Below are 12,117 nucleotides of genomic sequence, written 5' to 3' on the forward strand. Positions count from 1 at the left end.
CTAGTGCAATATGAAAGAACAGTGGGAGGCTGGTAGAGGCTAGGGTTCTACCAGGTCTCGGACGTAGGTTGTAGGGGTGGAAGTGCGGGCTGCGAGGTTGGGGACGCCGGCACCGGCGGTTGGGCGCCGTCGCGGCGTGAGAGAGAGAGAGAGAGGCGGCTAGGGTTTGGGGCTCCCGTCTCCTGAGGGAGACGACAACAGAATACTGTTTATTGTCTGCTTAATATCGAAGGGGTACATGTGTTTATAAAGGAGGACAGCCTCCACTAAACCCTAGATAACTTGGACTCTAAGATAGCTATGATAACTTGGGCTAAGCCCGTAACTAACCCTGCCCATTGGGCCTCCTCCGTTGGTACGTTGTACCGGTCATAACATCTCTCCCCGCCTTCTCAAACAGCTCGTCCTCGAGCTGAACATCTGCAAACTGCTGGCGGAAATCGTTGAGCTTCTCCCAAGTCGCTTCCTCCTCTGGCAGGCCGGTCCACTGTACCAAGACATGCCAGACGCCGCGACGCTGCTACGCCTGCAGCATCTTTGCCACCTGTGCGGAAGCTGGAAGGAGGCGGCCATCCGAAGTAGGAGGAAGGGCTGGCGTCGCTGCAGGAGGGTCCCCGCGGTAGGCCTTCAGTAAGCCGACATGGAAGACGTCGTGGAGGCGAGAACCAGCTGGCAGCTCCAAGCGGTATGCGAGTGTGTCGACACGCTCCAGCACACGAAAGGGACCAGCGTAGCAAGGTCCCAATTTGCGCTTGGAGCGCGGGTCCAGAGACTGCGTGGTCCTGTGGAGGAGGCGCAGCCACACCCAATCGCCCACCGCAAACTCCGCCTCGCGATGATGAGCATCATAGTACTTCCGAGCCAGCTGCTGTGCTTGGAGAAGACGCTGGCGCGCCTCAGCCAGAATGTCGTCGCGGGTGCGGAGTAAGTCGCCCGCCGTCTCGGACCGAGCCGTCCCAGGCTCGTAAGGGAGCATCGCCGGAGGTGGGCGCCCGTAGACCACCTCGAAAGGTGTGGTCCGCAGGGCGGAGTGATAGGAGGTGTTGTAGCAGTACTTCGCCCACGCCAACCAGTCCATCCAAGCTCGTGGACGATCACCAGTAACACAGCGCCAGGTACATGACGATCACCAGTAACACAGCGCAGGTACATAACGATCACCAATAACACAGCGCTGGTACATGGCGATCACCTTGTTGACCACCTCGGATTGGGCGTCTGTCTGAGGGTGGAACGCCGTGCTCATGCGGAGCTTCACGCCCGCGAGTCGAAAGAGATCCCGCCAGACATGTCCCGTGAACACGGGATCACGATCGCTGACGATGGACGAAGGAAAACCGTGGAGGCGGACGATGTCGTCGAAGAAGGCCCGCGCCACAGAGGCGGCTGTATATGGATGACCCAGGGCGATGAAGTGCGCGTACTTGGAGAAGCGGTCAACCACCGTGAGGATGACGGACTTGCCGCCCACCTTGGGAAGGCCCTCGATGAATTCCATGGAAATATCCGCCCACACCTGGAAGGGTACGTCCAGCGGCTGCAGTAGACCCGCGGGTCGTAGTGTCTCCGTCTTGTTCGGCTGGCACTGTCACGCACGACCGCACCCAGTCGCGGACCATCGCGCCATCACCGGGGATGTAAAAATCAGCACGGAGACGATGGAGGGTCTTCTGCATGCCCTCGTGCCCTGCAGAGTGCGCCAAGTTCAGGACATGGTGGCGCAGGTCGCCATGGTCGGGCACGAAGATGCAGCGGCCATGTAGGAGCAGCCCCTCGTCCAAGTGCCAGGGCGCGTCCAGCTCGCCGGCGTCAAGGCGGTGGCCCTGCGCGTCCGCGGCCTTCGAAGTTGCCCGGCGAATGTCGTCGATGAAGGCGAAAGATGGCCCGGAGCGGATGCACATGATAGTGCCAGCCATGGCGACGTCGTCCGCGACATCCTCAGTGTCGTGGCGGGACAAGGCGTCGGCGACCGTGTTGAGACGGCCGGGGCGGTACTCGACGGTGAAGTCGAAGCCGAAGAGCTTGCTGATCCACTGGTGCTGCGGAACTGTGGAGAGGCGTTGGTCCAGCAAGAACTTGAGGCTGTAGCGGTCCGTGCGCACACGGAAGGACCAGCCCAAAAGATAAGGCCGCCAGTGGCGCACCGCCTGAACCAACCCAATAAGCTCGCGCTCGTAGGCCGCGAGCTTGTGATGGCGAGCGGCGAAGGGGCGGCTGAAGAAGGCAAGCGGTCCCTCGCCCTGGTGGAGGACGGCGCCGAAGCCGATGCCAGAGGCGTCGCAGTCCACCACGAACGACATATCAAAGTCCGGCATCTGGAGGATGGGTCCCGTCGTGAGCGCCCGCTGGAGAGCCTCGAATGACGCAGTCGCCTCCTCGTCCCAGGAGAAGGCGTCGCGTCGAAGGAGACGCGTCAATGGCGCAGCGATGAGGCCGAAGTCCCGGATGTACTTCCGGTAGTAGCCGGTGAGGTCCAAGAAGCCGCGGAGCGCCCGCGGTGACCGCGGGGTCGGCCACGCGCGACGGCGGCAACCTTGTCCACGTCCATTGCTACCCCGTCCGCCGAGATGACGTGCCCCAGGTATGCGACGGAGGTCGTGCCGAACGAGCACTTCGAGCGCTTAAGGTGAAGACGATGCGCTCGAAGCTCGTTGAAGATGATGGCCACGTGTTGTAAGTGCTCCGCCCAAGATGAACTGTAGATAAGAATGTCATCAAAGAAAACAAGCAAAAAGCGGCGCAAGTAAGGGCTGAGCACGTCGCTCATCAGGGCCTGGAAGGTCGCCGGCGCGTTGGAGAGGCCGAACGGCATCACCAGGAACTCGAAGTGGCCATGGTGAGTGCGGAACGCCGTCTTCTCGATGTCGTCAGGGTGCATGCACACCTGATGGTAGCCCAAGCGAAGGTCGAGCTTGGTGAAGAAGCGCGCTCCGTGTAGCTCGTCCAAGAGCTCATCCACGACGGGGATGGGGAACTTGTCCTTGGATGTCACGGCGTTGAGGGCGCGGTAGTCGATGCAGAAGCGCCATGTGCCGTCGGGCACGCGCACAAGGAGCACCGGGGCAGAGAACGGCGAAGTCGAAATCCGAATGATGCCCTGCGCGAGCATGACCACCACCTAACGCTCGAGCTCGTCTTTCTGCAGCTGAGGGTACCAGTACGGGCGCACGACGACAGGTGCCGTGTCCGGCAGCAGGTGGATGCGGTGGTCACAGGGCCGCGCGGGAGGGAGGCCCTGTGGCTCGTCGAAGATGTCGCCGTGCTGCTGCAGGAGGTCGGCCAGTAGGGGATGCGCCTCGTCCAGTGCGGCTGCCATCAACTGGAGCTGCGGGGTCGCGGCGCCGGAGCCGCCGATGCCTGTCCACTGAACGCGACGGCCGCCCTCGCGCCAGAAGATGAGGGACAGCACATCGAGGTCCCAAAGGATGGGGCCGAGAGTGGACAGGAAGTCGATGCCGAGGATGAAGACGTAGCAGCCCAGGTCGATGCCGACGCAGTCGATGGAGAATGGCTCATCGCCGATGAGGACGGGAACCTGCCGCGCCACCCTCTGGCAAGCAAGGCGGTCCCCGTTGGCGACGGTGACGCTGAACTTCTCCAAGCCCGCCGGTTGGAGTGCGAGGCGGCGCATGGCGTCCCCGGACAGGAAGTTGTGCATCGAACCCGTGTCCACGAGCGCGGTGAGACGCTCCCCGTTGATCGTCACTGGAAGCAGCATCGTCTTTGCCGTCTTGATGCCAGCCATGGCATGAAGGGAGACGACGAAGGCGGTCACGTCGACCGGCCCGTAGGTCGTGACGCCGGCCTCGGAGAGTGTGGTGGCGTCGAGCTGCTCGGCCGACGTCAAGCGCCGGAAGGTGCGTGTCGGCGTGGGGGCAGCCGCAGTAGTGGCCGGCAGGGCGGGGCGTGTCGGGGTGGCGGCCGCCGGGGCGGGGCGGGTCGGGGGACGCATGCCGCGGCCCGGGAACGCCTGCTGCAGGGCGTTGGCGCGCTGCTCGTACGCGTGTGCGTAATACATGGCCGTCTGCAGGTCCTGGGGGTCGCGCATCTCGACGTCAACCCGGATGTGGTCGGGAAGGCCGCCGACGAAGAGCTCGGCGCGTTGGCGAGCCGTGACGTTAGCCGCATGGCAGGCCAACGCCTGGAAGCGGTCGGCGAAGTCCTGCACCGAGGTGGTGAAGGGAAGGCGACCGAGCTCGGCCAAGTGGCTCCCACGTATGGGGGGGGCCGAACCGGAGGAGACACAGGTCGCGAAAGCGCTCTCACGGAGGCATCCCGCCCTCGTCCTGCTCGAGGGCGTAGTACCACGTCTGGGCGGCGCCACGGAGGTGGTAGGAGGCGATCCACGTGCGGTCGGACGCCATGGTCCGCTGCCCCCTGAAAAACTGGTCGCACTGATTGAACCAGTTCAGGGGGTCGACGGTGCCGTCGTTGGTGGCGAACTCCAGCTTGGTGAAGCGGGGCGGCTGCTGCACGTGTGGCGAGGCCGCGTAGGTGCCCTCGTGACGACCCAGCGTGGCGGAAGGAGAGTGTTGCGGCACCACGAAGCTCCCGGCGTACGGGTCAGTGTACCCGCCGAACCCACCGAAGGTGGGGGCGGGTGGCTGCAACACCGTCGGCTGTAGCGGCGCCGTCGTGTAGGTCGGCGTGTAGGTCGGCGTCGGTAGCGGGGATGGCGACGGCAGCCACCGGACCTGGGTGATCGACAGGCCCTGGGGCGTGACGGTGGCTAGGGGCGGTGGCACGAAGGGCGCCGCCGGCGGAGGCGATGGTGGCGGGGTTGTGTACGGAGCCTGGAGGAAAGTCCGGAGGTTCGAGACCGCCAGGTTGAGGTCGCGGATCGCCGAGGACATCTCCGCCGGGGAGAGGACGGGGGCGGGTTCGGCCGCCAGGGCCGCGGTAGCGGAGGCGACCGGACCTAAGGTGGCCGGCGGCAGCGGCAGCTGCTGCGAGGTGGCGGGGAAGGCGGTGGTGGCGGCGGCGGTGGTGGTGGGAAGGTCCGACAAACTCATCGAACCCAAGCTACCTGATACCAAATTGGTAGAGGCTAGGGTTCTACCAGGTCTCGGACGTAGGTTGTAGGGGTGGAAGTGCGGGCTGCGAGGTTCGGGACGCCGGCGCCGGCGGTTGGGCGCCGTCGCGGTGTGAGAGAGAGAGAGAGAGGCGGCTGGGGTTTGGGGCTCCCGTCTCCTGAGGGAGACGACAACAGAATACTGTTTATTGTCTGCTTAATATCGAAGGGGTACATGTGTTTATAAAGGAGGACTGCCTCCACTAAACCCTATATAACTTGGACTCTAATATAACTTGGACTCTAATATAGCTAAGATAACTTGGGCTAAGCCCGTAACTAACCCTGCCCATTGGGCCTCCTCCGTTGGTACGTTGTACCGGTCATAACAGAGACATAGGATGATAATGCAATATGGAAGAGCAGTGGGATACATAGGACAAATTATGGTGGAGTAGCCCATGCAAACCATGCCGCATGGTCGCTACTTTATCTTAACTTGTATGAGGAAAAAAATTGCATGCTATAGTTGCTAGATAATTGGAATAAAAGTGACAACAAAAATGAACAGACATCATTATGTCCAGAAAGATCATATTGTTACCAATTCATTGCATTCTTTGCGAACAACAATCTAAGGCCTGCAGCCATAGCAGGCACGACTATTGCAAGGATGACACCAAATGCATGAAGCAACATTCCTGCGAGTGCATGTGAGATAGTTACTGTTGGCCAGCATGATACTGTTCTGGAAGTACAGTACAAATCCTTACCAACAATCCTACGTTCTCATGTTATTTTCCAACAAAACATGGTAATTCCGTGTCTATTTGCGTGAAATGAGAAACTGTAATCAGCTTTGTTATTTGATTATATTGTGCCCCAAATTGGAATCCTCTACATTTCTACAAAATAGTCAGTACTATGATTGTATATACTGACCAAGCTAAGCTTCATCCCAAGCCAAAAAACAAAGGAATTCAAAAGAATTCTCGAAACAAATCCACATGTACCCGTAGATGTTCAATATGCATATGTAAGATGTCATTGGTAGATTTAGTATTTGCCATTATAGATCCACATATTAATAACTTGTGTAGCACAAAAATATTTATTACTGAAATTTTACATATAGTAGGACACATACATGTGAATATAGGAATGTTAAACAAAGTATAAGTGTACAATAGTTTATTCTACCCCCCTAGTAAAAAGTACACAAAATATAGTATTATGGTATACAAAATATAGTAATTTTTTGAAGAATGTAGTAAATTACCAACTTGGATAGTAAAAAAATAATCCGGAACTACTACAATTTGTACACTATTTTACTAAATTTTGTATAGTGTTACTAGGGATGTAGAATAAGCAATTTACACATGCTATTCAATATACATCTCAAACAAATTAACTATACCTCTATGATTTTTAATATACATTATTAATTATTAAAAGATACCTGAATACAAGTTTTGCAAAAAAATATTATCGGAACCTTAGTTTAAATAACACCATTGTGTACAAACAAAAAAGCAGTTTATGTGCAAATAAAATGAAATATATGGTTTCAAAAGAAAATTTTCATATAACCCACTTTGCTATTGTAGAATTGATATTTTTCTCTATAAACTTTGTCAAAGTTAGAGAAGTTTGACTTTTTGAAAAACTAATATAACTTATACAGAGTATTTTTTAATGGAGGGAGTATAAAATAACGTTATTCTAAGTGTGAGTGTAGAATAGAATTGCTATTCTACACCCCTAACAAAACTATATACAACATCGTGTACCTAAGTAGTAATTCTGGAGTACATTTTTACGAAAAGTACTATATTTTGCACATGGATTACTATATTTTGAGCACTTTTTACTAGGAGTATATTCTACACTCACGCTTACAATAGTATGCACACACACACACACATAATGTAAATTCTGTAAGTACTGTAACTTATATTTTGGTTTCTTATGCCAATATTTTTCGAGAAAACGCAATAGACTTTTGCGTTTCATTTCATTGAAAAGATAGGGGTTTGAGTTACAATCCTCCTAGGAGGTAGTTACAGGGTCAGGAAAGAAAATCAGTTGACATCCCAGGTCTGCGGGATCGCGGCTTTGAGGCCTAGTGCGCCGGCTCTGGCCCAAAGCGCTGCTTCCTCCTTGATCTTCGCAATCAGGCTAGTGGTCGAGGGGCGGTCTCTGTCAAACACGCAGCCGTTTCTGTGCTTCCATGTCATCCAAGGCACGAGCAGGGTCATGGATGCGAGGCCTTTGCGCATTAGCTTCGGCGTAGTTCGTCGCGCGGTGGTCCACCAAGCATTTAGTGAGTCCTCGCCATCAGGTGGGCGACAGGGTATCCTTAGCCAGGCCAGGGCCTCGTGCCAGACCTGTCGGGCGAAAGGGCAGGCGAGGAGGAGGTGATGCAAGGTTTCTGGTTCCTGGTCGCATAAGGGGCACCGTGGGGGGTGCTGCAACCCTCTTCTGGCTAGCCGGTCAGCTGTCCAGCAGCGATCGAGCCGGGCGAGCCAGTGGAAGAAGCGGACACGCGGCGACGCCCAACACTTCCAGGTGAGTTTCCAGGCATCGCATGGGATGGAACCATGGAAGGTAGCTTTGTAGGCTGATTGCGCGGTGTAAGTGCCGCTAGCAGTCCACTTCCATAGCAGGCGATCAGGCTCGGCGGAGAGCGTCGTGTGTTCAATCTTGTGCCAGAGCTGTAGGTATTGCCCAACCTCTTGGATCCCAAGCATGCCATGGATATCTCGTGCCCATTTATGAGCTTGCAACCCGTCGGCCACAGTCCGCAGCTTGCGCCGGTGCTTGGGGATGCATGCATGCAGCAGGGGCGCGATTTCTCGGATGGCACGCCCCTCAAGCCATCTGTCTTCCTAGAAAAGGGCCTGCTGGCCGTTGCCGAGCTGCATGGTGGTGGAGGCGAAGAAGAAGTCGCGCTCCTCCGCCGAGAATTGCAGGTCGAGGCCGCGCCATGCTCTGACAGCAGCCAGCGCATGCGCAGCGCCAGGCCGGAGCGCTCCAGGTCGCGGACGCCGAGGCCACCCAATGTAATTGGGCGCGCAACACGTTGCCAATTGACATGGCAGTTGCCGCCCTGGGCATCGACGCGCCCTGCCCAGAGGAACCCTCGCTGGATTTTCACCAGCGCTTTGACTGTCTTTTTCGGTGGTGCTAGCACGAGTAGTTGGTGGATGGGTATCACGCTCAGGACAGCTTTAACGAATGCGAGGCGACCAGCCTTGTTCATGAGGTGCGCCTTCCAGCACGGGAGCATACCGGCGGTCCTGTCGACGACGGGCTGTAGCTGGGCTGCAGTTGGGCACCGGATCGTCAATGGGATGCCCAGATAGGTGATGGGCAGGTCCACAATGGGGCACCCCAGCAGGTCGACAACGGGCGCGGCTGCGACGGGGTCGCAGCGAATCAGCGTGGCAGAGCTCTTCAGGAAGTTAACCTGGAGTCCAGAGGCACGCCCGAAGAGTTGCAGGATGCTCTTTACCGCCTCGATGTCGCCGCGCGAGGGGTGGCAGAAGAGGATCACGTCGGCGGCGTAGAGCGAGACGACGGGAAGCGAGCGACGGGGGTGTTGTTGCTGTAGGATGCCGAGCTCGGTGGCGCGGTGCAGCAGGCGCCCAAGGGTGTCCACCGCGAGGACGGGGAGCTGGGCGACAGGGGGTCGCCTTGTCTCAGGCCGCGGCGGTGCCAGATGGCGGGGCCAGGCGCGCCGTTTAAGAGCACCTTGGAGCTGGCTGTTGAGAGGAGAATCGCCAGCCAGTCCAGGAAGCGGTTGCCGAAGCCGTATTGGCGCAAGACTTCGAAGAGGAACGCCCAGCTAATCGAGTCGAAGGCGCGTGCTAGGTCCAGTTTAATGAGGACGCGCGGGGCTCCAAGTTGGTGTAGCAGGCGCGCAGATTGCCGGACAAGGACGACGTTGTCGTGCAGGCTGCACCCTGGGATGAACGCGTTCTGGTTCGCGCTAACGAGGTCATTGAGCTTGGGGGCGAGGCGTAGCGACAGGGCCTTCGCGAAGACCTTGGCCACGAGGTGGATCAGGCTTATGGGCCTGTAGTTGGCAAGGCCGGCTGCGTCCGCGCGCTTGGGGATCAGCGTGAGGAGTGCCTGGTTCATGGAGCTGAAACCTCGTCCCCTTAGCGCGTATAGCTGCTGGAACACGTCGAGGAAGTCCTGTCGAACAATGGGGCAGCAGGTGTGCAGGAATTCGGCGATGTAGCCATCTGGTCCTGGCGCCTTGCGCGCCGGTAATCGCTTTACCGCCTGCCAAATCTCCTCTGCGCCAAATGGCACATCGAGGTCGGCGCCTGCCAAATCTCCTCTGCGCCAAATGGCACATCGAGGTCGGCAAGGTCGGCCGGCGTGATGAGGTCTGACAGGTCGAGGGTGCACTCTCGAGGTACCGTGGAGCCAAGCAGGTCGTCAAAATGTGCAAAGGCCAAAGCTGCCATGTCGCTGGGGTTGGTGATCACGTCGTCACCCACGGTGAGGCTGTGAATCATGTTCTTCTGCCGCCGGTACGTGCATTGGCGGTGGAAAAAGGATGTATTAGCGCCGCCGTCTTTGAGGAACGCGACGCGGGCTCGCTGGCGAGCGATGGAGCGCTCGAGGGAGGATGCTTTGATCTTACGGCGGAGCCAATCCTCATGCAGGGATAGCATCCTGTTCTCCTGCGCAGTGTCGAGCTTGAGGAGGATCTCCTTGGAGACTGCAAGCTTTAGGCGCACGTTGCCCACTGTCTTGGAGCTCCAGCTCGTGCAGTAGCCTGCATGCGGAGCATGAGGCGCCCGAAGGGATCGTCGTCGTGGACGGAGACCCATGCTTCCACAACTATGTCCTGGAAGCCGTCGAGCCGTGTCCAGAAGTCCTCAAAGCGGAATCGCCGATGGGTTGGCGCAACCGGGGAGCAGTCGAGCAGGAGGGGGCTATGGTCGGAGACGACCGAGGCGAGGCAGCGCAGGTGGCACTCGCCGTGGAGCTCCTCCCAGTCTGCAGTGCAGAGGATCCGGTCCAGATGGACAAGCCTGGGAGGCGATTGCCCGTTCGACCATGTGTAGCGGCGTCCATTGAGGTAAACCTCTTTGAGCGCTAGGTCGTTGAGCACGCGACGGAATCGGCCCATCATCCGGCGGTTGACGTTGCCGTTGTTTTTGTCTTCGTCCCGGTAGATAAGGTTGAAGTCGCCACATAGCGTCGCGGAGTTCCTGCAGGAAGGCGATCTTGCCAGCATCGTCTTGTGGGCCGTAGACGAAAGTGATCCACCAGGGAACACTAGCTCCGGCCATATTGGAGACCCTAGCAGATAGTGTATTGGTGGTGAAAGAGGGATCAGTGATGGCCACCTCTCGACTTTTCCATGCCAGCAGGATGCCGCCGCGGGTACCAGTCGCAGGGAGGTAGACGTAGTCGTCGAATTCCGAGCCTAGGGTCTCGAGGACAATCGACGAAGAGATCAATTCCATCTTTGTTTCTTGAAAGCAAGCGACCGAGGCACTAGTGGTTACAATCAGTGATCTAATGGCAAGACGACGGGCGCGCATGTTCAGCCCGCGCACGTTCTACACAAGGATCTTGGGGCCGTAATTCATGGAACAAGATATCGACGGGAGGGCGCAGGTTGCAGCTACGCCTCGATCGGGCTGCCCGCGATCACCGTGGTGATCGGCGCCGTTGTGGGATCAGAGGGGAGCTCACAATCAACCAGCGCGGCTATGGCGGTGAGGACGGTTGTGGGGAGCGGGGTGGCGAAGAGCCCGTCGTAGGTTTGCATCTCAGCGTCGGTGATCCTCTGGTTGATCCCGACGATTCCCAGTGTGCGCAGGATGTGGACTTGCGCACGCCGCTCAGCCATGGGAGGACCGGCTGCCTTGCATGGTACTGATGAGGCAAAGCGCCCGCGTCGGGGGGTGTAGAAGCTTGGCGGGTGGCCTCGCTGCCTCTTTCCTCGGGTCGGCAGGGCTGCGCAGAGCTGCCTGGACGCTGCAGCCAGGAAGTCGCCGAGTGTCAATGCCGTGATTGGCGCGCGGGCGGGAGCGGCGCATGGTGATCGGAGGTGATGCAAAACGTGTAGGGGATCCCAAAGTGGGTCTTCCGTTGGTGGGGCCGGACCGTGGGTCGTCCAGTGGAGGCGGCGTTGTGGGCCTGGCGCTTGGGCCGCTCTGGGTCGCTGGTTGGGCCATGGGGGGCTACCCGTGCGCAGGTCCTTCCCAGCGGAAGCTTCCAGGAGCTCCTCGTGTGGTGGGGCGGAATTCACAGTTTGAAATCCTTCCGCCTCTTCCCATGATTCTTCCCCCGGGGGGCCGGTTGGTGTCGTAGGTTGGTCAGGGGTGGGCCACGCCTTGGCAGAAGCTGACGCAGGGGAGGCAGGGGAGGCGTCACTTTGTCGGGCCAGCGGATCTGCCTCGGGGCCCAGCGGCAAAGAGAGGGACCCCACAAAAAGCGGCGAATCCGGCTGGGCAGGAGGAGTTGGTGCATCGCGACGCGGTGTGTTGATGTCTCCCACAACCGCGTCGGGCAGCTGTTGATTCAAATCCGTGCTGGGGCCCCTGCCAATGACGGTGCCCTGCGAGCGATCCTGGCCCGCGGGGGTCACGAGGGTGGGCTCCACCTCTGCAACTTCTAATCCTGTCGGCCTGGGGATCATGGGCAGCGCAGGTTTGACCGCTTTGTCCTGCGCTTTTGCAGGGGGCTGGTGTGGGCGGCGGGTACAGCGGGCCCCGCGTAGGCCAGGCCAAGGCCGGATGATGCGGAACGGGCGGGGCGCCGCTGGCCGCGCGACCGTACGTCGAGCTACGCAGGTCGAGGCCCAACCAGCAACAATGGCGATGTCGTCAGCACGCTGCGGGCGCGGGTTACGCGGCCAGGGGAGGTCATCCATCTGCATGCCGTCGGCGCGGCCAGCAGGGGTGGAGCCGGTGCGGCGTCTCTTGCGACCACGGCGGTGCTGGCGGGCGCGCCTGGCGGGGTCATCGTCGCGGCGCTCATGGTCACCGCCCTGGCCGTCGTTGGGGTCGTCCGCAGGGGCGGGGCTGCACGGCGCTGGGGTGTCGAGCTCGGCACGGGCGAGCGTGACGGAC

The 12,117-nt window shown here is 58.8% G+C and overlaps 1 protein-coding gene across 1 annotated transcript in view; it reads right to left on the reverse strand.

Annotated features, from left to right (window-relative positions):
- The window catches only part of LOC123426062 (endoplasmic reticulum metallopeptidase 1), a 69,040-nt gene that overhangs the window by 22,629 nt on the left and 34,294 nt on the right, over positions 1-12,117 (reverse strand). The window contains exon 11 of the mRNA XM_045109837.1: positions 5,616-5,712. Coding sequence (XP_044965772.1) covers positions 5,616-5,712 — 97 coding nt within the window. The remainder of the gene's footprint in view (positions 1-5,615; positions 5,713-12,117) is intronic.

Source organism: Hordeum vulgare, chromosome 2H, assembly GCF_904849725.1.
Source record: "Hordeum vulgare subsp. vulgare chromosome 2H, MorexV3_pseudomolecules_assembly, whole genome shotgun sequence".
Taxonomy (NCBI): domain Eukaryota; kingdom Viridiplantae; phylum Streptophyta; class Magnoliopsida; order Poales; family Poaceae; genus Hordeum; species Hordeum vulgare.